At 38.7% G+C, this 26,412-nt stretch overlaps 1 protein-coding gene across 1 annotated transcript in view; it reads right to left on the reverse strand.

Annotated features, from left to right (window-relative positions):
• The window catches only part of TMEM123 (transmembrane protein 123), a 53,223-nt gene that overhangs the window by 3,074 nt on the left and 23,737 nt on the right, over positions 1-26,412 (reverse strand). Inside the window, exons 3-4 of the mRNA XM_046686046.1 lie at positions 3,394-3,705; positions 2,071-2,224 (exon numbers count right to left, since the gene is read on the reverse strand). Coding sequence (XP_046542002.1) covers positions 2,071-2,224; positions 3,394-3,705 — 466 coding nt within the window. The remainder of the gene's footprint in view (positions 1-2,070; positions 2,225-3,393; positions 3,706-26,412) is intronic.

Genomic DNA, 26,412 nt, shown 5'->3' on the forward strand with positions numbered 1-26,412 from the left:
CTGTGCGCTGTGCAACATCCTTCATTTAAGCATGGGAAAGCACCCTGCTGGTCCACAGTAGAGCCAGACTCAAAATGAAGTCTGTCTGACCCAAACCCCATCTCTTAACCATTTCACGCCACTGTCTCTTCATGCAACTCTAAGAAATATAGGAGCTAATATTTCAATCAGTGTTATTATCCACTAAATGAAAACTAGAAATGATCATTATTACTAGATAATAGAAGGTCTCAATTTCCTTAATAGGACAAACATTAAGTCCTTATTTATGGAATCCCATTTTTTATAACTTCAAAGGAACTACTGGCGTTAAAATGCACTATTTTTTTTATGTAGCTCTAAGAAAAACACAGCCAATTAAATTACAGCACAATGCTTTCTCATCCCACAGACTGTAAGCTACATCTCAATTTCAGAGGTCTTAAAATGTGGAAAAAAACAAAACCAAACGTGTACTTAGATTCAACTAAATATGGTATTTTCACCATATACTGGTTGCTATATGAATAAGACTCCTATTACTGTCAAACTCTGCCTGTGCCAGCATAGTTCCCTTATAGGCATGAGGATTCTGGACTCTGACTTCCTCCACAGGGCATGCAACCTTATGTGGTCATGTATACGTGAAAAAAAAATGAGCCCGTAAAGCTAAAATTACATACTTCGTAGTTAAGGCAGTTTAAAACGAAAACAGCACATTTTAATTTAATTCCTTCACTATTTTATAACTTCAACTACATCAATAAATATTAATATTATAAAAAAAATGAGCGGCATTTCCTATAATCGAAATGAGTCTTCTGTTTAACTGGTGAAATTTACCAAGGAAATAGATGATAAATATTTCTAGAAACACACAGTGGTTTTAAAATATATTTCAAGTTTTAATGCATTTCCCAAGTTAACTGTATTTAGTCACAGTTCCCTTCATGTATCTTTTTCTTTTATAGGTTGATCTAAAAGAGAAAAGAATGCATGTTTTTGAAGACAATTTTAATCTGGCCAAACACCACCTTGATATTCTTTTAAAAGTGAGTTTGATATGATGAATATATGGAAGCTAACTTTCAATTTAAAAACAATTTTTTAAAGTCTGGTTTTTTCAGTTTGATGAAAAATTTGAGAAATATTTTCATACTATATTCCCCTCCTGGAAATTCATAATGCACATCAACATATCAAAGGCTTAGAGAATTCTTGTAGTAAAGAAACCTGTTCCATTTTGCTTTGCTCAATCAGTATTTCCCAAATGTTACTGATGTGGAAACTCTGTGTAAGATACATATGTATTGACGACTTAAACAAAATGAATTTTGGAAAATGGTCATCTATTCTTTGGTATTTATATATATTAACAATAAAAAGAATGAATTGGCTCTTGCATATCTAAGACTCAAAAAATAAAAAAAAAAAAGAACTTTGTTGGAGTAACAAAAGTCAGGAGATGATACCTCCAAAAAGCCTAAGGCCTACAGAAGTGCATGAAAGGTGAACACGGTTTGTTATCAGGACTTGTTGATAAAGCTCATTTGAAAAACACAGGTTTACAACAGGTAAAATGATAATCTATATTACTTCAAACAACCACTCATTGGTATAGTAAATTATCAGGAAAATGAGGCTGTCAGAAGAATTTCCATAGTTGGTCTTTGTCATAGAAAGCAAAAATCATGTTTTTCACCAAGGATGTTATTTTGTGTGTCATGTTTGTTGGCAGCACTAAGTCAACAGCCTCATGAGACCTGATATGGTTATTTCTTACGATTAGGGGTAAAAGCAAGTGAAAAGGGTTGGCTAAACTTGGGTCTCTGGTAAAAAATGACATTAATAAAATACAAACAGTTTTATAGGTATATACACCCATTTTCGTTTGCAAATAATTATCATCACAAGCTTCTACATAAGCAATTTACTTTGGATACACAAGATTAATAGGAATGTAACTATAAATCTATGAGTTATTCATCCCTGAGATGAACACTGGCCCTACCACAATATTTTGTCATGATATTTAAATAAAGAAATACAGAAATAATAATAATTAAAAAGTTCTGGATAATTAAAACTCACATGGTTGTATACCGAATGCCCCTTCTTGAATAATATATTTTGCATCCCATGTAAAGAATAGATAAAATTCCCAGTGTTAATACGATACCACCAACAAAACTGCCAGTATCAAATTTTGATCCTTTATTTTCTTTGGAATTAACAGTTGCTGTGACTAGAAGAAAACAGAACAAAATAAGCTTTAGCACTTTTAAAAACCATTTTAAATACGTTAAAACTTTCTGATTTTCTATATAACAATGCTCAATGGGGGATGAAGGGGATTCTAAGCATAGAAAGTTGCTCTCTAGCCTCCTTTGTGTCTAGTGACGGCCTGGCTCTAGTTTCTTCAGTTTCTCCAATGCATCCCTTAAGGAAATCCCCAGGGCCTGCAACCCCAAGATCTTAAAGTGGTCCACGGTACTGGACTTGGGTGGACTACCAAAACCTCAGAGGCAGCACGATTTGGGGATTTTTTTCCTTATAAATCCTCTTAGGAGTTCATGCTTTAAGAAAAGGTCAGGGTAACACAGCTGTAATCTTGAAACTGGACCCAATTTGAATAAATGTTTCTAACTGAAATTTCTCGTGAATTTTGAATAAATTGGGAATTTTAAGTATTTTGATTTTATCAAGAGCCCCTGAGACATTAAAGTTAATTTTAATACACAAATTATTGTAATAGAGAAAATACACTATATGGAGTAGAAATAATATAAAAACACACAAAAGAAACCATAAAGTCTGCTATTTGTTCTGATAAATGTAATCATTAGTTTTTAAATAGAACTTCAATTTTGGATAACCTAAAAGAAAATCATCTTAAGGTTTCTGAGTTCATGGTTTCACAGGCATTCTATTTTAAACAAATGCAAAAAGTAAGGAGTGCTGAGACTCTCATACTACATATGTGATTATATCTAACACTGTTTAAAAATACCTTAACGGCACCAATGAATTAAAACCAAAGTTCACCACGATTTTGGTTTAGAAACCATGTAGACTGAGCCTGCCTAATTCCTTTCTAGAATAAGGTACAAAGAGTTAAAGGTATGACAAATTTTCAAACCATGTAAAATAAAATTCTCTATTAGTATAAATTACTTATTCACAGATGGTTCTTATACAGTCATTATTTGGCATGATTAATTTGGAAACTCTTTTTTAAAGGGACAAGAATACTGGGTCAATTGACTCTTTTCCTAATCTCTACAACTAATTTACTTAATAGGAAGTCATTGTCTAAATTTCTGTGTTTATTTTTGCAGAATGGAATAATGATGGAAATGTGGCATTTAACGACTATTCTCAGCATAAGAAAAACAGGTCCATTTTCATACATACTAGTTACTGATGAAGAGACAGATGTCACTGAACCATTGTGGGTGGTAGTCATCATGGAACTATTGTGGGTTGTGGTCATCGTGGATGTTGACATCTGGGATGTGTTTTGTGAAACACTTGTTATTTTGGGTGTAGACTTTAAGGTGGTGGAAGTCATTTTTGTTGAGACCCCCGGTGTTGTCATTTTAGATGTCGCTACGGGTTTCAAAGTGGTGGTTGTCATATTCTTTGAAGAAAATGGAGTTGTTGATGGTTTCACAGTGCTGCTGGAAGATGCATTTATATGGCTGGAAGACACATGTGTGGTAGTCCCTGCAAGAATATCAAGAAGCATTAAAACTGGAGCTATGAGTTAGGGAATCAAGATCCCACTTCACTGTGACCTTCATGGTCACGCATAAAGAGGTCTAAACAAATAAGCGGCATGAAAGGTATTTATCAGTCCATTAATACTTTGCACTATACGGCAATAAAATATCTCAAACTAGTAAAATACAGGAACCAAGCCTAGATTTACATAAAATTAGAAATTTTTGTGAAGAAATAAAAAAAATAAAACCCAGAAGATTGAGTTCCTTTAATTCAAGAACAATGTCTTAACCATTTCTGTGTCTGAACATCTTATCATACTTCATGTCACAAATATTAGTTGGATGGATGAATAAACTAATGGATATAAAAAGGGTTTTTAAAGTGAAAAGTTTAAAGTTTCTCTGCCACATCCTTTTAAAGAGTTTTGAGGACAAACAGGAGCTACATGTTTCTAAGCCCCCAGCGGATGTTTCCTTAAAACACTCCTAAAAATAAAAATAAATTTCTTTTGATTCCCATTTAGAAAGGTTTCTAAAAAAAAAAAATATATATATATATATATATATATATATATATAAAATATGCCCTATGACCAAAAGCAAACCTTTCCGTCTTAATAATATTATTTCATACTCTATCTTTGTTGTAACTCCAGAACTCAACTGACATTTACAACTAAGGGTACTTTAGTATAATTGACTGTACACTAAATTATTATAATTTAGTATACTCTGTCTAGGGAATGAAAAATTTTATATCTCTTTGCCCTTTTAATATGATGTAATTTCTTTCTGTATTTGTTTCCTGTTCTCAAAGTTTATCTGCACATTTACTAGTTTCTTATATTGCCTATATAATCCCATTTTCCTCCTTATGTCCAAGTACTAAAGTGGAAAGAATTAACCACCTGGCTTGCCTTCTCCTTTCCCCCAGGGAGAGCAGAACGATGCCTTCAGGGACCCTGCCCCACCGCTGTTGTCATACACCAAGAGTGATTACTTCATATATTATCACCCTATCTTCCACAATTATTTTGGACTTTTTCTTGGAAGACTTCCAATACTTATTTTCAATTTAGCTGTAAATGTGGGTTTTAACAGCACTGCTTATCTACATATCAACTTTTACTACTCAAATTCCAATCACATTTTCTCAACTTTGAGTCTCCTTTGTGTGGTCTCTTCCACTGAATATTATCTAATTAAAAAAAGAAGACCAAAGGAATTAATACTTTTGTACTATATAGACCAATAAATTATAATTATTCAAGTAGATGATACAAATGCCATGAATTTCAACTAATCTTTTATTATTAAATTCTGAATGCTTTATATAGAGATATAAGTAATACACTTTAGCACTGAAATAATCACCTTTTATTTTAAACCAGTGAATGAATTCTATTGTAATGAAATTAAACACAGCAAAGAACCATCGTTTATATCATATCTTTAGAACAGAATGATCTTTACAGAGTAAAACAATGAACACAATGCTGCTTTGGATTCAACACACACACAGCCTACTCCCCTCTCCCTGTCATAATAAGAAATTCTTCAGAGATATTGTACAAACTCACATGGGCAAAAATAGGGAGCTGTAACAAGTTAGTTCTCCACTAAGAAAGTCCAAATGTGTTAAAGAAACCACTGAGCAGCCAAAAATTTCTACAAATTGACAAAACAGGCAAATAAGTTTTGTATTCAACTGTCTTTCATGATGTTTAAATGTGTAAACTGCAATGCAAGGATGCTCTCTTCAAGGTCAGAACTCACATCTGGTGATCCAATGCCTCTGTCTGTAATATAAATGAATGGTCATTTGTGCACTTCTGCAAATGATACCAGCCCACCACGGAAGTCTGATGTCTTCCCCTCCTTAACTGTTCAGACACTGACTGGTGCCTCCAGGGGTGGCGCAGTGAGCACCTGCAGAGACGTCAGAAGAACAGACCATCCACGCAGGGTTTGCAAAGCGTTAAGCCCTATCTGACTTTGCCCGTCTCAGCCAGTCTCCTCCAGCCTCTGAGAAGCACAAATTGTAAAGGTGTGGGACGTGGGCAAAATGGGTCAAAGTGGTCAAAATGTACAAGCTTCCAGTTATAAAATAAATACGTCATAGGGATGTAATGTACAGCATGGTGACTATAGTTGATAATATTGTAGTGTATATTTGAAAGGTGCTAAGAGAGTAGGTCTTAAAAAGTTATCACCAGAAAAAAAATTTGTAACTGTGTGGTGATGGATGTTAATTAGACTTATTGTGATCATTTTGCGATATATACAAATACCGAATCATTATGTTGTACATCTGAAACTAATATAATGTTATATGTCAATTATATCTCAATTTTAAAAAAGTACTAAAAAAGAAATCAAAACAAGAGAAAGAAGTTGTAAGAGCCCGAAGAGGGTATGTTATTGGAGAGTGTCAGTGTGCTGTGTCCACTCGCACCAATGCCCATGGAGGAAAAGAGGAGAATGCGACTCCTCACCTTAAACCAAGCTGGACCGGCATCGAGGGAACCACGTGAAGAGCAGAACCAGTATCTCCTGGACTTGAAGGAACAGAGAGACTAGGACTTGACTCAAGCTGAAAGGTAAGTCTAAAGGTGAGATCCTGTGACTGAGCTGTCTACCTGTCAGCAGAGTTTAAAAGGCTGCACTGGGAGTAGACGCTGCTTCCCCTGACAGCAAAGGTGCTTGTCTTCCATGAACCAAATCAGGCCCCCAGGAGGAAAGCTGGCACGGGGTTGCCTTAAAAGACAGCCTCCCAAGAGTTCTGCAGAGAGGGATGAAGATGAGTAGCAGAGAGGTGGAACACCAAAGCTAGAGGCCAAGGGTGTACAGTGAGAGGGTCAGCTGGAGGAGAGGCCCCAGTGCATCAAGGGAGCCAAAGGGGGAGTCCCAGCAGGAGGATCTCCCAGGAATCCACCAAAGAGAACCACATCTGCCATCTGGAGGGCACCGATGCCAGATGGAAACATCCCAGCTGTCACCCAACTGTATTTTTCCCTTAGTCCCCTTTAGGCCTGACCCTATAAGGGTCAAAACTAGCAGAAGGGAGGGAGAGAAAGGCAGAGCAAGGAAGGAAGCCAACAATGTCAAATTTCCCACTGCAGGCATCCAAGCCCTTGAAGCAGGCCCAGGCAGGCAGAGGGGAGAAATTCCAACTTCGAATCACTGCGGAGTTTTATTAATTTGGTATTATTCTGGAAGGGAGACACACCCTACTAAATACAACTCATTCAATAAACTGGACACTCCACCACTAACACCTCAGCTAGTGTAGGTGGGAGGGTGGAGCTGCCAGGGGAATGGGGGCAGGCAACACCCAGCTGTCGATGCTTAGTGTCACGGGTTGAACTTTGTCCCCCCCCAAAAGTCACATGCTGAAGTCCTAACCCCCAGTACCTAAGGCTATGACTTTATTTAAAGACAGGATCTGTACAGAGTAATCAAGTTAAAATGAAGTCATTAGGATGGACAGGCCTTATAAATGAGGAAATGGGGGTTAAGTAACTGGTGTCCTTATAAAATGGGGAAATTTGGAGACAGACGTACATACAGGAAGAACACCATGTGAAGACGAAGGCAGAGATCAGGATGTGCTTCCATGGGCCAAGGAACGCCAGAGACTGCCAGCAAACCACAAGAAACCAGGTATGACGCATGGGACAGATTCTCCCTCACGGCCCTCAGGAGGAAGCGACCCTGCTGACAGTCTGCTCTTTGACTCCAGCCTCCAGAACTGAGACAGTAAATTCCTGTTGTTTAAGCCACTCAGTTTGTTGTCTGTTGTTAGCGCAGCCCTAGCAGAGTAATACACTCAGGTTTATGGTTTTTTCGTTTCTAACAAAATGTGCGTCTGGGCAGCTGTACAACTGGCACTTGCGAGTGGTTGTGCTGAGCTGGTTCCTTTCACAGATCTTTGAAACTAATCACTGAGACGAATTCAGTCAGTCAATACTTGTCGAACCACTCTCAAAACTTGTTTAGATAAAACTGGAGATCATCTATAGATTTCAGCGAGAACTAAGAGTTTCTTGACCATAACTCCTGGTTTCAACTAACATAGTTACAGGAAAATGAAGTGAGGGGCTGTACTAACGGCCTCCATGCACCATCCTTCCCAGCAGCTGCAGTGTTCAGGAGGAAAAGAAGAACGAGACAAAGAATGTACATACCAATATGCAGGATGTTTTGTCACTGCTGTAAAAATGCTCAAGACGGTCCAGCCAGCTCTCCATTGCTGTCCTGTGGTAAGAGAACTACTCCTCGAACACAATTTTCCTATGCTAGAACGAGAGCTCCATTTACTGAGCTCCTGTCTTTACCAAGTGCTGGCGAGGTAGGCACGGTGGATACAAGCTCAAGGTCCAGATCACCTCAGCCATTTAACTTGCTGGGTTACCTTAGACAAGTTACTTAACCTCTCTGAGACTCACTCTCCTTCCTCATCTATGAAAAGGGATATCACAGGCTTTGGGAGAATTACCTGAGAAAACTTGTGCTGAGCACTTAGCACAGTGCCACTATAGAACGCCTACTCTTTGTTTTAGCATTTGTTTTATTAAATATATCTCCCCTGAAGAGGCTGAGGAGCAGGCACTGTCAGAGCTCCTATTTTCCAGATTATCATCACTGCCACCTGAATAACATCACATTGAAGAGGATGCTCTTTTTTTTTTTAAGATTTTATTTTTTGTTTTTCTCCCTAAAGCCCACCGGTACATAGTTGTATATTTTTACTTGTGGGTCCTTCTAGTTGTGGCATGTAGGACGCTGCCTCAGTGAGGCCTGATGAGCGGTGCCATGTCCGCGCCCAAGATCCAAACCGGCGAATCCCTGGGCCACCAAAACGGAGCGGGCGAACTTAACCATTAGGCCACGGGGCTGGGCCTGAAGAGGATGCTCTTGCAGGTATTTTCAGTTCATCGATGTAAATATCCCAAAAGAAAAAAAGCGATGCCCCAGGACTTTTGCTATTAACCTCAGCTGGCCACCTTCCTATCACAGCAGGACCAAGGACATTATGAAGCAGCCTGCTTTCTCTAGTACCAAGGAAAGTACTCACCCTCTTCAAAGTCTGGGTTCGTTCCAACTATCTTTGTATAACTGCTCTGTTGAAATAACTTTCCTTACTCCTATAACCTTGAATCCAAAAATATCCAAGTGCCATTTTTTCCTTTAACCTAAATATTTCAAAGGGTGACAATTTGTTTTCACAAGGGCAAATACACACTTAAACCAGAATTGAAAATACACATCAATTTTTTAAAATCTCAGTTATTTTTAAATAGGATGCCAGTAGCTTTTCATTTCCTGTTATAGTTGTCTGAGCATTTTAAGGCATGGACCATATATTTCTGGTGCCACCGAGTTATTTTGAGGGGCCTGTGATTCTAAGAACAGTCTGTAGCTTGAGCAAATTAAAGAATAGCTAATCTTGTGTTTAACTCTGGGAATATTTTTAAACACTGAGAACCTCTTTCCTATAAAGAAACTAAACATCAGCGTAATCCCAGAAATATTCATTTTTTAGAAAGCAAAGAGGCCTTTCCTCATTGCACAAAGTCAACAGAGTCATGCCAAAATTTCTTCTGAATTCAAATTGCCTAAGGACCAAAAGTCTACAAAATTGAAAAATCTAGATTACAGAAAGTCTATCTTAAAAGTTACCTTTTAAAAATCTAGATTAAAAAAGAATATAAAACTGGGCTTTTTAAAAAAGTACCGTCATCAACAAAAACTGTCCATTTTCTGAAAATCAAATATATTTTAAAAGTTCCTAAATTTCTAAATTCAAAAATTAAAATTTCAAAAAGGAAAAATAGCTGTATATATGTATACACAGGAAAATAACAACTGGAGTGTTTTAAATAAGTTACAGCATAAGTGTAATAAATTTTATGTCCATGTTTTAGTTATACCATCTTTCGCTCAACCTAGATCTTTTATTAATATAAACAGGCAAGAAGTGAAAGAGGCACTTTCAGTCGAAGTAATTATCTGCCATAAGGACAGCGAGAAGTTACAACTGTGTGACGCAGTCCAGGTTTGTTTAAGGAGATTCGGTCTGAAAGGTGCTCCTGTTCCTCCCCAGAGCGGCACGGAGAGCCACTGAGCCGGAGCCCAGCGTCCGAAAAGCAGCATGGAGTTCCAAAGCAGTCGATGCCGAGACCAGGCGTGCGCTGGCTGGGGCTGTTAGACCAAGTCTAGGCTTGGTTATGCTTTTGCCCTAGGCCTCGCGCATTCTATTCCATTACCACAGACTCAATCCACAACTAGTAACCCGGGCTAATTACAAGAAAGGCATGAATCACAGTCATGAGGGCATCGGGCAAGACTGATAGTTTCCCTGTCCTGCTCAAAACCTTCCAAGCCTCTCACCGGGCACTCTCCAAGCAACGGAATTCACTCTACCCGCTCTTGTTCCCCAACACACTCCAGTCAGCCTGGCTTCATGCTGCCCAGGAACCAGCCATGCTCACTCCTCCCAGCACCTGTTTAGTACCTACTCTGCACCAAGAACTACGCTAACAGGCTCTGCAGACACAGAAAAGATGCAATCCTTACTTGCAAGGAGTTCGTGGTGTAGTAAGGAAGACGAGGAGACAACACCGTTACAATACGGCGTGTCAGAGGCCAATTCCGTTTCACCACCTCCTCGGGCATCTCCCCTTTTATCGAACACCTATTTTTCATTTTTCTAAGTTCTTAATTGTACTATTAATATTACTATTAAAAATTAAGATATCTTGTTTTATCTTTTCAGTGGAATTAGCTGGATTATTAATTGCAAGAACTACATGATGTATTTTCATTTTACTCTATGAAATTGCCAGGCACAGTTTTGGGAGAACTTGATCATTTCTAGCATGTGCTCCAAACTGTGCAGGGAATGAGATGGAAGACCCGAAAGCTGTCTGACTCTTCACCAAGACAGACAAGGCCCCCGTCCCCACTGCTGCCCAGTCTTCGCCACTCCCTTCTGCCCAGCAGACCTGTCTCCTCCCCTTCCCCCCGGCCTGCAGTGCATTTCTGCTTCTGTTGCTTTGTTATATTGCTTCCTCTGTCTGGAATGCTTCCCACCCATTCTCAGCCTGGTGAGATTCTATTAAACGTTAAGATACAGAAAAGGTGAAAGTATTAAAAGTGAAAGTACAGAAAAAGTTATACAATTACTAATCAGAAAAAAGGGATGAATGCTTTTGGTTCAAGATGGCGATATAGGAAGATCCTAAACTCACCTCTACCCTCAGACACACAGAATCTACAGCTACATTTGGCACAATTTCCTCTGAAAAAAAAAAAACTCCCCAAAACTAGTTGAACGACTCCTACACATCAAACAAATGAGGAAAAACCTACAGTGAAGAGGGTAGGAGAGGCTGAGACACAATCTCGCCATAAATTCCACCTCCGGTGCAGCAACCCACAATTGGGAAGCAACTCAAACCCTGGAGCTTCTCGCTGAGGAGCGAACTCCACATTGGGCACCCCCGACTGTTAAGACCTCATCTAAGAGACAAGCCCCCCAGACATCTAGCTTTGAAAGCCAATGAGCTTGCATCCACGAGAGCCACAAGGCTATAGTGACTGAGAAATGGCTCTTAAAGGGCTCGCATGATTGGACAAACTCACCCCAAGGACCAGCACAGAGGCAGTCAACCGAGAGGCACCCAGTCTTTATGTGAAAGAGGCTCATTTACTAATCTTAAAGCACTGGCCTGAGTGGCAGGCATCTAATTTAACACACATCTGGGGTTCTACCGGGGTCCTCTCTGGGGACGGAAGCTGGAGGGCACCATCTTTGTGCTCTCCTTCTGCCTCCCTCCAGCTCACTGTTATCTCCTGGAAAGGAGCTTGTACCCTCCTCTGGAAAGGACCCTGGTTTTTATGGCTGCCACCAGAGGACACCTCTAGATCGCCTGGCTCTGTTGGCCAGCAGGGCATATGCTCACGGGTCCCACAGGACTGTAACCAATGGAGAAAGAGCTCTTATCCAGCTACCACCCCCAGGGCAGAGCAAGAGGCAACAGTCTGAGGAGCCCAGTTTTTCTGTGAAAGAGGCCTATTAGTTTATCTTCATAGCTGCGGCCTGAGGGGCAGGCTGTGTGTATTAAACACATCTAAGGGCCTCTTTTCCCGAGACTTCCGAGGGGAGGTGCTACTTTGTACTCTCTCTCTGCTGTGCTTCAGAGTGCCAGCATATCCCAGAGCGGACCTTTTACATTCATCTGGTGCCCTAATTTTCGTGCTGCTACCCAGGGGGTGCCTGCCCCTTGATTGCCTGGCTCTGATGGCCAGGGGATCTTGCATTCCTGAGTCCCATGGGACTGTAACAAATGGAGAGACAGTTTTGGTCAGCTGCCATCCCGCAGGAACTGCGCAGACAGCAGACTGGAGCACACCCCTAGACTTTCTGTAAAAGAGGCCTGTTTTCGCTTGTTCAGGAGCATCAGCCTGAGGGGCAGGCTTCTGGTTTGACACACATCTAGAGGCTACGGAGATGCTTTCAGGGAATGCAGGCTGGAGCGGGGTGAGCCATCTTTGCATTCTCCCTCTGCCTCACTCCAGGTCACCGGTATCTCCTAGAAAGGAGCCAGTACAATTGTCTGGCACCCTGATTTGTGACTGCCACGCAGGGGTCATCTCTAGACTGCCTGCCTCTGGAGGCCAGCAGGACTTAGGCTTGTGGTCCCACAGGACTGTATATATTTGCATACTTTAAAAGCTGTTGCCTGAGGGGCGGATTTCCACTCAGCCTGAATCTAGGTGCTGAATGAGATCCTCCCCCACACTGACAAGTCTTGGCACACCCGCTACTACTGGGAACCATTAAAAATAAAACAGACTGCTTAACAGTCACAAAAGTTTGAGAGACAACCAAGCGCTAGAGCAGGGGTGAATGATAAGGTCCATCTCCTACACTTGGCAACTCCTTCGAGACTGGGAGAGGTGGCTGTTTTATCTAACGCATAGAAACCAACAGAGAGAGTCAACAAAGGAATATAGTCCAAACAAAAGAACAAGATAAACTCTCAGAAAACCTCCCTAATGAAACAGAAACAAGTAATTTATCTGATAAAGAGAACAAAATAATGGTCATAAAGATGCTTACCTGACACAGGAAAAGAATGGATAAACATAGTGAGAACTTCAAAAAAGAGATAGAAAATTTAAGAAAGTACTGAAGAGATTGTCACATATTGACATATGTGGGGTAACTATTTGAGTTCAAAACTGGTTTGTTTTGAACTAACAAGACTGACTTATGGCCCACCACACATACACTGTACATCTGCTGAACATTAAACTGAAGAATGCATTCTCTTAAGATAAGAACGCAGACTTGCCCTCCTACGCCCTATTGGTAACACCCAGATTAGTCCCTTTCCTGACATCAGGGTCATGTTGACCTGCTAATTTGCAACTGAATACCACTTTGAAATTTTGATGGAAATATATCCTTGGTGTGTTTAATGTATGTTCTCTGTTCTAAAAAGATATAAGACTGTACTGAAACCTCTGCTTCCCTGGAACACCTTCTCAGGCCTTCCTCGGTTATAATCCTCACTCTGGCTCATAATAAACTCACTCCAATTTTGATTTGTAGGTTGGTTATGGATTATTTGTGTTAACATTTCCAAACAGAAATCACAGAGCTGAAGAAGAACTGAACTGAAAAACACACAAGAGGGGTTCAACAGTGGACTAGACAAAGCAGAAGAAAGGATCAGAGAACTCAAAAACAGCACAGTGGAACTCGCCCAATGAGAGAAGCAAAAAGAAAAAAAAAAGTGAAGATACCTTAAGGGTCTTATGGGACAACATTAGGCAGATCAACACTTGCATTACAGGGGTCCCAGACGGACAAGAGAAAAAGGGGCAGAAAATTTACTAGAAGAAATAACGGCTGAAAACTTCCCCAACCTGGAGAAGGACATATGTCCAGATCCAAAAACCCTAATGAGTTCCAAATAAGATGAATGCAGAGAGACCCACACCAAGACACATTATAATTAAAATATCAAAAGTTAAAGACAGGAAAAAATCTTAAAAGCAAGAGAAAAACAACTTACTATGTACAAGGTGACAAATAAAAATGGCAAGTAATAGGATATATTAGAGTATATGAGGAAGCCATTTGATGTAAACCTAATTCGGCCTGACCTTGTCTTTCTAAAAGGACCTGAGCGTGGCCGTTGAGCATGCATTGCATATCTGCTTTAGATATTCCCTATGACAAGAACAAAGGCCCTTGAGATAAAGGTGCAACTTCCCTCCCCCTCCCAACATTGGCATTTCCTTAAGGATTAAGCATCTTTCCTTAGGCTAGGAATTGATTGCTGGGCTCACCTGTGACCACCCAGCTTGAGACAATAGACTTGCCTCCTGCTACGCCCACCGAGATAGCAGACCCACTACCTGCTGTGTCCATCAAGCTCTGTGCCAACAGGGCAATCTTATGACTATTGTGGGAGGGACATTTCAATCATATGTAAAACATCCTGTTTGGGGGTATATAACCACTCTGTACACCTCACTTCTTTGGTGCCCTTTCTTCCTTCAGGAAGAAAGGCCCCAGGCCATGGTCCTCAGATTTTAGCTCAGAATAAACTCTCCCAAATTTTCATTCATAGATTGGTTATGGATTATTTTTGTCAACAAAGGGAACCCCCATAAAACTATCAGCAGATTTTTCAGCAGAAACTTTGCAGGCCAGAAGAGAGTGGGTTGATATATTCAAAGAGCTGAAAGGAAAAAACTTCCAACCAAGAATACCCCTTCTGGACAAGTTGTCACTCAGAATTGAAGGAAAGATAAAATACTTTCCAGAAAAGTAAAAGCTAAAGGAGTTTATCACCACTAGACTGGCCTTACAAGAAATGCTAAAGAGACTTCTTTAAGCTGAAATGAAAAGGTGCTGATTAGTAACAGGAAAACATATGAACTAATAATCTCACTAGTAAAGGTAAAATTCAGAATAATCTAATCTTGTAAAAGTGGTGGATTAATCACTCCTAGAGCTTAAAGATAAAAGTAGTAAAATAACTGAAACTACAATAATTAGTTGAGGAACACACAGGATGAAAAGATGTAAATGTGACATCAAAAACATAAAATGTGAGAGTGGGGGAGAGTAAAAACACAGAGCTTTAGAATACATTCAAACTTAAATTGTTATCAACTTAAAATAGACTTATAAATTTAAGGTTTTATATGTAAGCCTCATGGTAAACACAAAGCAAAACCTGTAGTAGATACACAAAAGATAAAGGAATCTAAGCACACCACTAAAGAAGGTCATCAAACCACAAAGAGAGCAAGAGGAGAAAGGAACAGAGGAACTACAAAACAGCCAGAAAACAACAAAATGGCAAAAAATCCATATCTATCAATAATTGGCATATTATTTGGTATCAATAATTAAATGTAAATGGATTAAATTCTCCAATCAAAAGACACAGAGTGGCTGAATGGATAAGAAAAACAAGACCAATCTATATGATGCCTACAAGAGATTCACTTCAGATATAAGGACACACAACACACTGAAAGTAAAGGGATGGAAAAAGATATTCCATACAAATGGAAACCAAAAGAAAGCTAGGGTAGCTATATTTATATCAGACAAAATAGATGTTAAAATAAAGACTGTGATAAGAGACAAAGAAGGGCATTACATAATGATAAAGGGGTCCAATCCAACAAGAGGATATAACATTTGTAAAATTTATGCACCCAACATAAGAGCAGCTAAATATACAAAGCAAATATTAACAGACCTAAAGGGAGAAATAGACAGCAATACAGTAATAGTAAGAGACTTTAATACCCCACTTTCATGAATAGATAGATCATCAGGACAGAAAATCAATAAGGAAACATAGGTCTTAAATGATATGCTAGATCAGATGAACTTAACAGATATATACAGAACATTTATTCCAAAAGCAACAGAATACACATTCTTCTGAGGTGCACATGGAACATTCTCCAGAATAGACATATGTTAGGCCTCGAAACAAGTGTTACAAATTTATGAAGCTTGAAATCATATCAAGCATCTTTTCCAAACACAATGGTATGAAACCAGTAATCAATTATAAGAAGAAAACTGGAAAATTCACAAATATGTGGAGATTAAACAACATGCTACTGAACAACCAATGGGTCAATGAAGAAATAAAAAAATACCTTGAGACAAATCAAAATGGAAATACAATATATCAAAACTTATGGATTGCAGCCAAAAGCAGTCCCAAGAGGGAAATTCATAGTGATAATTGCCTATGTCAAGAAATGGAAAAATCTCAAATAAACAATCTAAGTTTACACCTCAAGAAACTAGAAAAAGAACAAATGAAGCCCAAAGTTAGCAGAAGGAAGAAAATAACAAAGATCAGAGCAGAAATAAACGAATTAGAGACTAAAAAACAGAAAAGATCAATGAAACGAAGAGCTGGTTCTTTGAAAAGATACACAAAATTGACAAACCTTTAGCTAGACTCACCAAGAAAAAAGGCCTTAAATAAATAAAATCAGAAATGAAAGAGGAGGGACCAGCCCCATGGCATAGTGGTTAAGTTCACATGTTCTGTTTTGGGAGCTGGGGGTTCACCAGTTCGGGACAAGACAAGGATGCACACTCTCACCACTTTTATTCAGCACAGTATTGGAAGTCACAGCCAGAGCAATTAGGCAAGAAAAAGAAATAAAATGCATACAAATTGGGGAGGAAGTAGTAAGTCTACTTGCAGATGACATATTATATATAGAAAACTCTAAAGATTCCACCAGAAACCTGTTAGAACTAATAAATTCAGTAAAGTTGCAGGATACAAAATCAACATACAGGCATACCTTGGCGCTATTGTGGGTTAGGTTCCAGACCACCACAAGAAAGTGAGTATCATATTAAGCAAGTCACATGAATTTTTTGGTTTCCCAGTGCATACAGAGTTATGTTTACACTATATTGTAGTCTACTGAGTGTGTAATAGCATTATGTCTAAACAATGTACATACCATAATTAAAAAATACTTCATTACTAAAAAATGCTAACCATCATCTGAGCCTTCAGCAAATCATAAATTTTTTGCTGATGGAAAGTCTTGTTAAAAAACACAATATCTGCAAAGTGCAATAAAGTGAAGCGCAATAAAACAAGTAAGTATGCCTGTACAAAAATCTGTTGTGTTTCTACACATTAATAATGAACTATCAGAAAAAGAAATTAAGAAAACAATCCCCTTTACAAGTGAACCAAAAAGAATAAAATACCTAGGAATAAATTTAACCAAGGAAGTGAAAGACCTGTATACTGAAAACTATAAGATGCTGATGAAAGAAATCAAAGACACAAGTAAATGTGAAGATATTGATGTTCATGGACTGGGAGAATTAATATCGTTAAAATGTCCATACTACCCAAAGCAATGTACAGATTTAATGCAATCCCTATAAAAATTGCAACAGAATTTTTCACAAAAATTAGAACAATCCTAAAATTTGTAAGGAACCACAAAAGACCCCAAATAGCCAAAGCAATTTTGAGAAAGAAAAACAAAATTGAAGGCATCATGTTTCCTGAATTTAAACTATACTACAAAGTTACAGTAATCCAAACAGTATGGTACTGGCATAAAAACAGACACACAGATCCATGGAATAGAAGAGAGTGCCCAGAATAAACCACATATATACGGTCAATTAATTTATGACAAAGGAGCCAAGAATATACAATGGGGAAAGGACAGTCTCTTCAATAAATGGTGTTGGGAAAAGTGGACAGCCACATGCAAAAAGATGAAACTGGGCTACTGTCTTACAGCATACACAAAAATTAACTTGAAATGGATTAAAAACTTGAGTGTGGTTAACATAAAACCTGAAACTATAAAACTCCTAGAAGGAAACGTAGGTAGTAAGCTCCTTGACATCCACCTTGGCTATGCTTTTTTGGATCTAACATCAAAAGGAAGGGCAATAAAAACAAACAAAAAAACAAGTGGAACTATATCAAACTAAAAAGCTTCTGCACAACAAAGAAAATCATTAGCAAAATGAAAAAGCAACATACTGAATGGGAGAAAATATTTGCAAATCATATATCTATTGAGGGGTTAATATCCAAATTATATAAAGAAGTCATGCAACTCAATAGCAAAAAAACCCAACAGTCGAATTAAAAAATGGGCAGAGGATCTAAATAGACATTTTTCCAAAGAAGACACACAGATGGCCAACAAGTACATGAAAAGATGCTCAACATGACTAATCATCAGGAAAATGCAAATCAAAACCACAATGAGTATCACCCCACACCTGTCAGAATGGCTATTATCAGAAAGATGAGACATGACTAGTGTTGGCAAGGATGTAAACGGAATTCCTACTAGTGGTGGGGTTGCAAATTGGTGCAGCTACTATGGAAACAGTATGGAGGCTCCTCAAAAAATTATAAATAGAACTACCATATGATCCAGCAATTCTCCTTCTGGGTATTTATTCAAAGAGAATGAAAACACTAACTCGAAAAGATGTATGCACCCTCATGTTCACTGCAGCATTATTTACAATAGTCAAGATAAAGAAACAACCTAGTGTCCATTGATGATTGAGTGGATAAAGAAGTTGTGGTATACATACACAATAGAATATTATTCAGCCATAAAAATGAAAGAAATCCTGCCATTTGCAACAACATGGATGGACCCTGAGGGCATTATGTTAAGTGAAATAAAACAGACAGAGAAAGACAAATACTGTATGATCTCACTTATATGTGGAATTTAAAAAGACAAACACACAAACTGAGCTCACAGACACAGAGACTAGACTAGTGGTTGCTAGAGGCAGGGGGTGGGTGAAATGGGGATGGAAGGGGAGGAATGAAATCGATGAAGGGGATCAAAATGTACCAACTTCCAGTTACAAAATAATAAGTCATGAGGATGTAATGGAGCATGGTGACTATAGTTAATAATACTGTATTGTATATTTGAATGTTGCTAAGAGTAATCTTCAAAGTTCTCATCACAAGAAAAAAAATTTGTAACTGTGTGGTGACAGATGTTAACTAGACTTGTGGTGATCATTTCACAATATATACAAATATTGAATCACTATGTGGTGTACCTGAAACTAATACATCAATTACACCTCAATAAAAAAAGGAAATACCTTTGTATATTTTAAAGTTAAGTTTTATGCAGCATGTTTATGTAATAAATTAAAACAAAAAATTAAAACATACTCCTCTCCCAACCAATCTTGCCACTTAAAAACATGCTTAAGATTATAATCCAGTAGTTTTTTTCTGAGGCTTCTTATATGTTCAAGTCCAGAAAAGCTACAAATGAGGGCAGAAAACAGTTGTAATAATTTAAAGGAATAATTAATAAGTACCTGCCATGAATGAACAAAACAAAACAAAAAGATAAGACAACAATAATACGAGCCAGATTACACTTGTAAATAAAGTTTTACTGGAATACAGCCACTCATTGGTTTACACATTGTCTATGGCTGCTGTCGTGAAATGACAGTATTGAGCAGAGCTGCTATAGAGACCATATGGCCCCCAAAGCCAAAAATACTTACTATCTGGCCCTTCACAGAAAAAGTTTGCTGGCTCTTGATAAAAGTTGTTGGTTTGTTAAAATGTGTTAATTATTTGTAAAGGTTCCTGTGAGAATCAAACACATAAAAATTACACACTACCAGATTCTTCTCCAACAGAAGAATTTGTGGTTTCACATCATGAAGTATTATTACAATAATTGTAGCCTAGAAAACACTCACCTTGGCCATAAACTTTCTTCTTGGGAAAGTACTCACAGCACATGGAGCTCAGAGCTATACAACTCCCTGATAGTCCCTCCAAGATAAACTAGTTGCAAAATGTACTTGCAGGCCTCTAGGTGGGGAGACTTACTGTATGGCAGTGGTTCTCAGCCCCAGCTGCACTTTAGAGTCACCCGGGCCAGGTGCCACCCGGACATTCTTATCTAATTGCTCCGGGGTGGAGCCGAGGTGATTCTAACATGCAGCTAGTGTTGAGAACATTGCTGTATAGGATTATTAGTTATAGTAAGCCAATTTATAAATCAGGAAGCATCTACCAGAAGTGATTACTTTGGTTTTAAAAACATTTATTTGCTGCTGTTCATTCTGGCAGAATCAGTTATATACTATGACCATTCTAGGATAATGATGACAAAATGATGCCATCTACCTAAAAGAGAGTGCTCAGGTATTTATTCTAACAGGAAGCATGCATCCAATTCCTCCCAAAGGGTACAAAATTTTGAAGAAACAATTTCAACAGAAAGGGAGAAGAGTGAGGATGGAGCAAGAGACATACGCCTACTACACTCAATTGCAAATTACTGTCTGAAGCATCAAGAGATCTCATCCAACCCTGGCCCTTGCATTAGTACTAAGTAAGACACAGGGGTTTTTTTTGAGCACCTCCAGCAATTTAGCCCATAATGTCATTCCTAACCAGAGGCAAAGGCTAAATAAAAAAGGTCATACAATCTGTAAACCTTCTGTATTGTCCCTGGTAGAGTTTTCCCATAAAGTGGTACAGGCGACAAGAGTAGTCAAGAGAGGAGTAATGGTGCTTAATGTCCATGTACTCTTGGAGTAAAACATTCATTTGAAAGGGCTTGTAAGAAATGCGCATATATTTTAGATGGAATCTATATAGTAAAACTAAATATAATTTAGGGAGGGTAAAGGGGTTGCCCTTTTAAAAAATGGGATACACAGTGATCCAAAACCAACCACTTCCGTAAAAATGATAAAGGTAAATAAGTTAGAAAGGATCAGCGCCTCCGTTTGGAGTGGCCGTGGAGTTGCGTGCGACATCTTCCCTGGGAGATCTAGTTAGCTCAAGGTTAACAAACAGGAGTTCAATATGACGGAGAGTTTTTAGATCCAGAGCCTTGTCTAAGAACAACGTGGGATCCAGAGCATATTAGTTTTCTATTGCTGTGTAACAAATTACCACTAACTTAGAAGCTTAAAACACCACTGCTTCTTAGCTCCCAGTTGTGGAGGTCAGAAATATGGACTCTCTCTGCTCTGTGCTCCCAAGATTGCCTGCATTCACCTGGCTCCCTCCATCTCCAAAGCCAGCAAGAGCATGGCCTTCTTACGTTTCAAATCTCTCTGATCCCCTCTTCTGCAACCACCCAGAGAAACCTCTTTGCTTTTGAAAGGCTCATATGATTATGTTAGGCCCACCTGATTATCTTAAGCTCAACTGATTAATGACCTTAGTTGGTTTTTACAATCAGTTTTACATCTGCAAAATCCCTTTTGCCAGGTAAGATAACATAACCACAGGAATGATGTCTCCTCATATTCACAAGGGAGGGAATTCTACAAAGGGTGAGGGTCACTGAGGTGGGGTCGGGTCGGGGTCATCTTAGAATTCTGCCTACCACAGAGTTTTGGGTGAAGTTGATCTTGCTTTGTAAATCTGAGAAGAATAAATTCCCAGCCATCAAATGGAAGAGAGCATGAGCAACCTCTCACTAAATTCAAAGGCTGAAGTCAAGAAAACAGAATTGGCCACCACCCATAGGCAAACTAAAGTTCTCCTATTCGGATTTATTGAACATACTCTTTCTTTTTTTTGGAGGTTATGAAAATTTTCCAGTAGGTTTCCAACTTAATAAGAGGCATGTTTCCTCACGTCCTGAATACTTACTTATTAGCTAGCTAGAGCTAATTCTGAAACCAGGGTTAATCATGTCCCTTGTGTACCTGGACGCAGAATTAATCCAATGGTGCGAGGCAAGAGTATCCTTCTCAAGGCCCCAGGGGGGAAGTTTTACATGGTCTTCTAGCAACAAATCACCAAGAGAATTAGAGAGTCCCCTCATCCACCATCTTTTAACTTCAACTCCCCAGGGCAATGGTGTGCCCACTCTGTGAGACAATAGTCTCTTTTTAAGCATTCTTTTTTTTTTTCCTGCTTTATCTTCCCAAACCCGCCCCATTCCCCCGCCACTCCCCCCTACATAGTTGTATATCTTAGTTGCAGGTCCTTCTAGTTGTGGGATATGGGACGCTGCCTCAACGTGGCCTGATGAGCAGCACCATGTCCGTGCCCAGGATCCGAACCCTGGGCCGCCGCAGCGAAGCACACGAACTTAACCACTCAGCCACGGAGCCAGCCCCTAAGCATTCTTTTAACTACTTTTCTCATGCAGTATATTCCATACCAGCATCACCCTCCCTTGAAGATGTAAACATTAGAGTGGGCCCCATGGTGCTCTACTAGAAGAACAATGAGATAACTGATTTAGAAAAAGATTTATTAATCTAAAAAGAGAATTCAATTTATGTATTTACAAAAAGAAATTATTGGTATAGATTAGAAGCATTAGGTATAAAGAGTAGGGGGTAGTTTTGCTGGCATTTCTACCTTGGAGGGAGCATTATCAATTCTATCCATCAGCTTTTCACCATTTTCTACCATGCTTGGAATGGCTTTTCTGGATTAGGCAGAAAATGAACTGTTTCTCCCATGAGTCTATGAATCATGTCATCTGCAAACAGTGAGAATTTTAATTCTTCCTTTCCAATTTAGATACCTTTTACTTCTTTTTCTTGCCTAATTGCTCTGGCCAAAACCTCAAGTACTATGCTGAATAGGAGTGGCAAGAGTGGGCACCCTTGTCTTGTTCCTGTTCTCAGAGGGATGGCTTTCCACTTTTCACTGTTAAGTATGATGTTGGCTGTGGGTTTGTCATATATGGCCTTTACTATGTTGAAGTACTTTCCTTCTACACTCATTTTATGGAGAGTTTTTATCATAAACGGATGTTAGGTCTTGTCAAATGCTTTCTGTGTGTCTACTGAGATGATCATGTGGTTTTTATTCCTCATTTTGTTAGGTGGTGTATCACATCGATTGATTTGTGGAAGTTGAACCATCCCTGCATCCCTGGTATAAATCCCACTTGATCATGGTGTATGATCCTTTTAATGTATTGCTGTATTCAAATTGCCAATATTTCGTTGAGGATTTTGACAGCTATGTTCATCAGCGATATGGGCATGTAATTCTTTTTGTTGTCCTTGCCTGGTTTTGGGATCAGGGTGATGTCAGCTCATAGAATGAGTTAGGAAGTGTTCCATCTTCTTCAACTTTTTGAAATAGTTTGAGAAAGATAGGTATTAACTCTTTTTTGAATGTTTGGTAGAATTCTCCAGAGAAGCCATCTGGTCCTGGCTTTTGTTTTTTGGAAGGTTTTTGATTACTGTTTCAATCTCTTTGCCTGTGATTGGTCTATACAGATTCTCTATTCTTGATTCATTTTTGGGAGGTTGTATGAGTCTAAGAATTTATCCGTTTCTTCTAGGTTATCCAATTTGTTGGCATATAGTTTCTCATAGTAAAGAATGGCTTTTATATAGAAACATGCACATACATATTATATGTGCACTACATATAAATATGCACTAAGACACTGTCTTGGAAACCATGATGTACATTCTCTGTTAGTCCCTCCAGATTCCCTCTCTACCCTCATATTCTCTGCTCTCTGCCCTGAGAGGGAACCTTTATGAGTTGTACTGATGGGCTCCCTTGCCCCACTAGGCTTCTGGTTTGGTTTGGCCAAAGGGAAAGCATCATTTGTTAAGGCTTTATATTCCTTCCTATTCTTACTAGCCTAACTAATTTGATGGAAAGGACAGTGTCTTTTGCTGTTTGGGGACAGATCTGACCTGGAATGAGCTCACAAAGCTGAGCCCAGTCCTGTGTGCTCTATAGCTATCTGCCTGCCTCACGCATATTTACTTAACAAATGTTTAAACACTACTCATTCTGAGCCAGACACTGTTCTAAATATTTTATAAATATTGACAATTTTCATAACTACCCTAAGAGGCAGATGCTATGGTCATCGCCATTTTACAGATGAAACTGAGACACAGAAAGGTTGAGTAACTTGAGCACAAACTAGTTAAGAGAAGGAGCCAGGATTTGAACTTAGGCAGTTTGGCTCAAGAGTCTCTCTTCTTCATCACTACGTTAGGCTACCAGTCATGAAAAGCAGTACCAACAAATCAAAAAGCTTTTGGCTGGGATGGGTGAGTGATTCTGTCATTGCCCCACTATCAACCTTCAACATGTTGCTGCTAAGAATAAGCTAGTAAATAGATTTTAGGCAGAAAAAAACACAACAGAAACATTCTCAGAATTACTCTAAGTATCTAATAAACCTCAGCTGGGTACGTACCAAAAACTTTTGATGTTCCACGTTCTAGAAATCTACATACAAGAAATACTACCAGTCTGTCTCCATAGTGAAATCCACATAAAACAATAACACTTATCATACCCTGAAATATCATTTCATTCTGCCAGGAGGGCTAAGTGTGTGAGAAAACATGTCTGAGACATTTTGAAATAACATTATTAGAGCTATATTTACAAGCTCAAAAGGCTGTGCAGGTGGTGCTGTCACTCAGTTGCAGAAGATTTATGGTCTAAACATGGAGAATAAGCATGTGTAATGTGCAGCTGCCACATAAGAATTTGGTCATTAACGAGCTCAAAGCACCACAACAAAGAGAGATTCAGTCAGCAAAAAAACCGTCTGCTCAAATGTCAGCAAAAACAAATCCCTAGAGATGACAACTGTACAGTTCAGTATCCACCGGTAAATATTTTAATTCCCTGTGTAAAGGCATTAGAAAATTGAATATTTAATACTGAACACTTTTCCTTGCAAGACAAAAGAAAAACGTGAACTTTGCAATTACTAAAAAATACGTACTTGCTTAAATACTAGAAATGATTCTAGAATCAAGATCCTAGTAATCTGTGGGAGTAGCAAGAAAATATTGAAACTCTGCTGTGTGCCAGTCACTATACTGGGTGATTTTCATATTTTTAATTTTTTAAAAATCTCATGTGATCTGTATAGCACTGAGAAGTGGGTTGGCTCCCAGCAATTTACAGATGAGAAAACTGTGATTCAGAAAGTTAAGTAAATACCTCAAATTGCTGTCATATATGGTAGTGAGCAGACCTAAGACAGGTCACTGGCCTCCTCTGAGCCTGGTGATCTTTTCACTGCTCTGGCTCATTGTTTGCTGATGAAAATCCACCTGTATCCCAGAGCCTACTATATTTACTTTAGCTATTAATTTTACCACTATCTTCACCGCACCAACACCATCAATAAACAAATGTATATTTTTCACACCAAAAGTCGAAGCTAAAATAAGAGCTTCTCAGATTTTTCAAAATTTAAATTTAAAAATCAAGAGCCTCTCATTTTTGTTAGGCAATACTGAAGACATATAAAAAGGTAAAAGAGTAATACAAACATCTATGTTCTTACCATTCTGATTAAGAAATAAAACTTTGCCAATTGAGAAATCCCCAAAAGGTGTCTCCTCAATTGCAGTCCTGTCAGAGTAGCCACTATCCTGAATTTATCAAAGATTTCTTTATATTTCTACTTCACATTATTTCTAAGCAAAAAATGACTTTTTTCATAGGCTTAAATTTTATATAACTAGCATCATGTTATAGGTATTTTTCTGGTCTTGCTTTTTGTACTCAACATTATGTTAATGAATTTCATTCATGTTGACCTCTATACCTCTAGTTCGTTCACTTCATAATATCTAAATTTTTTTTATTCTGAGAGATTATGTTTTAAAATGTTTTCTGTTTCTGTGAGTCCTATTATATGCAATGACTAACTCCAATATCTTTCTGAATAATCTACCAGAACACAGCTGAAAGGCAAAACACGTTTGCACACATTCAGGCTCTTTAGTTAAAAGATCTCTCACTCAGAACCCATCAATTACTGACCCAACAATCCCACTTCTAGGAATCTAGCTAAATCCTAGCTCAAGCTGGTAAAGGAGTGCATGTGTGTTCACTGCAGTACTGTCTAGAAGAGTAAAAATATCCACAAATACAGGCATGGCTAAGGAAATTACAGTACATTCATACCATGGACCATAACACAAACATGGAAATGAATGAGAGCGAGCTGTATATTCTGTGGTAGTTTTAAAGTATGTCCACAAATTCTTCGCTATCTCCCTTCAAAAGACGAAGCCTACTTTCACTTCCCTTGTATATAGACGTAACTTAGAGACTTGCTTCTAATAAAGAGTATGGAAGAAGTGATGCTATGTGACTTCAGCGGCTAGGTCATAAAAGGATAGCTTCTACCTGGCTCTTTGTAGGATCTAGTGATCTCTAGGATTGCTCACTCTCAGGGAAGCCTGCCACCATGTTGTGAATACTCAACTAGCCCTACAAGGAGAGGAACTCAGGCCTCCTGCCAACAGCCAGCCTGTGAGTTAATTCACCTTAGAAGTGAATCCTTTAGCTTCACTCAAACCTTCATGAATGCAACCTCAAACCTGACCCTAGCTAAGCCACTACCAAACTCCTGAACCACAGGAATCATGAGATAATAAATATAGTCCTAAACCCCTAACTTTGGGGCTTCTGTTATGGAGCAATAACCAATAATCTACTAACAAAGATCAATATTTCACAGTTTAGTCAAAAAAGCAAGTTGCAGAACATTAATGTATATGTCTTTTTTGTATATTCACACCAGTAAACATCGATTATTTCTAGGGAGTTACGGGGAAGGGAGAGGGAGGGCGGGACCAGAGTCTTTCTTTTTTTAT

This window comes from Equus quagga, chromosome 14 (assembly GCF_021613505.1).
Source record: "Equus quagga isolate Etosha38 chromosome 14, UCLA_HA_Equagga_1.0, whole genome shotgun sequence".
Lineage (NCBI taxonomy): Eukaryota > Metazoa > Chordata > Mammalia > Perissodactyla > Equidae > Equus > Equus quagga.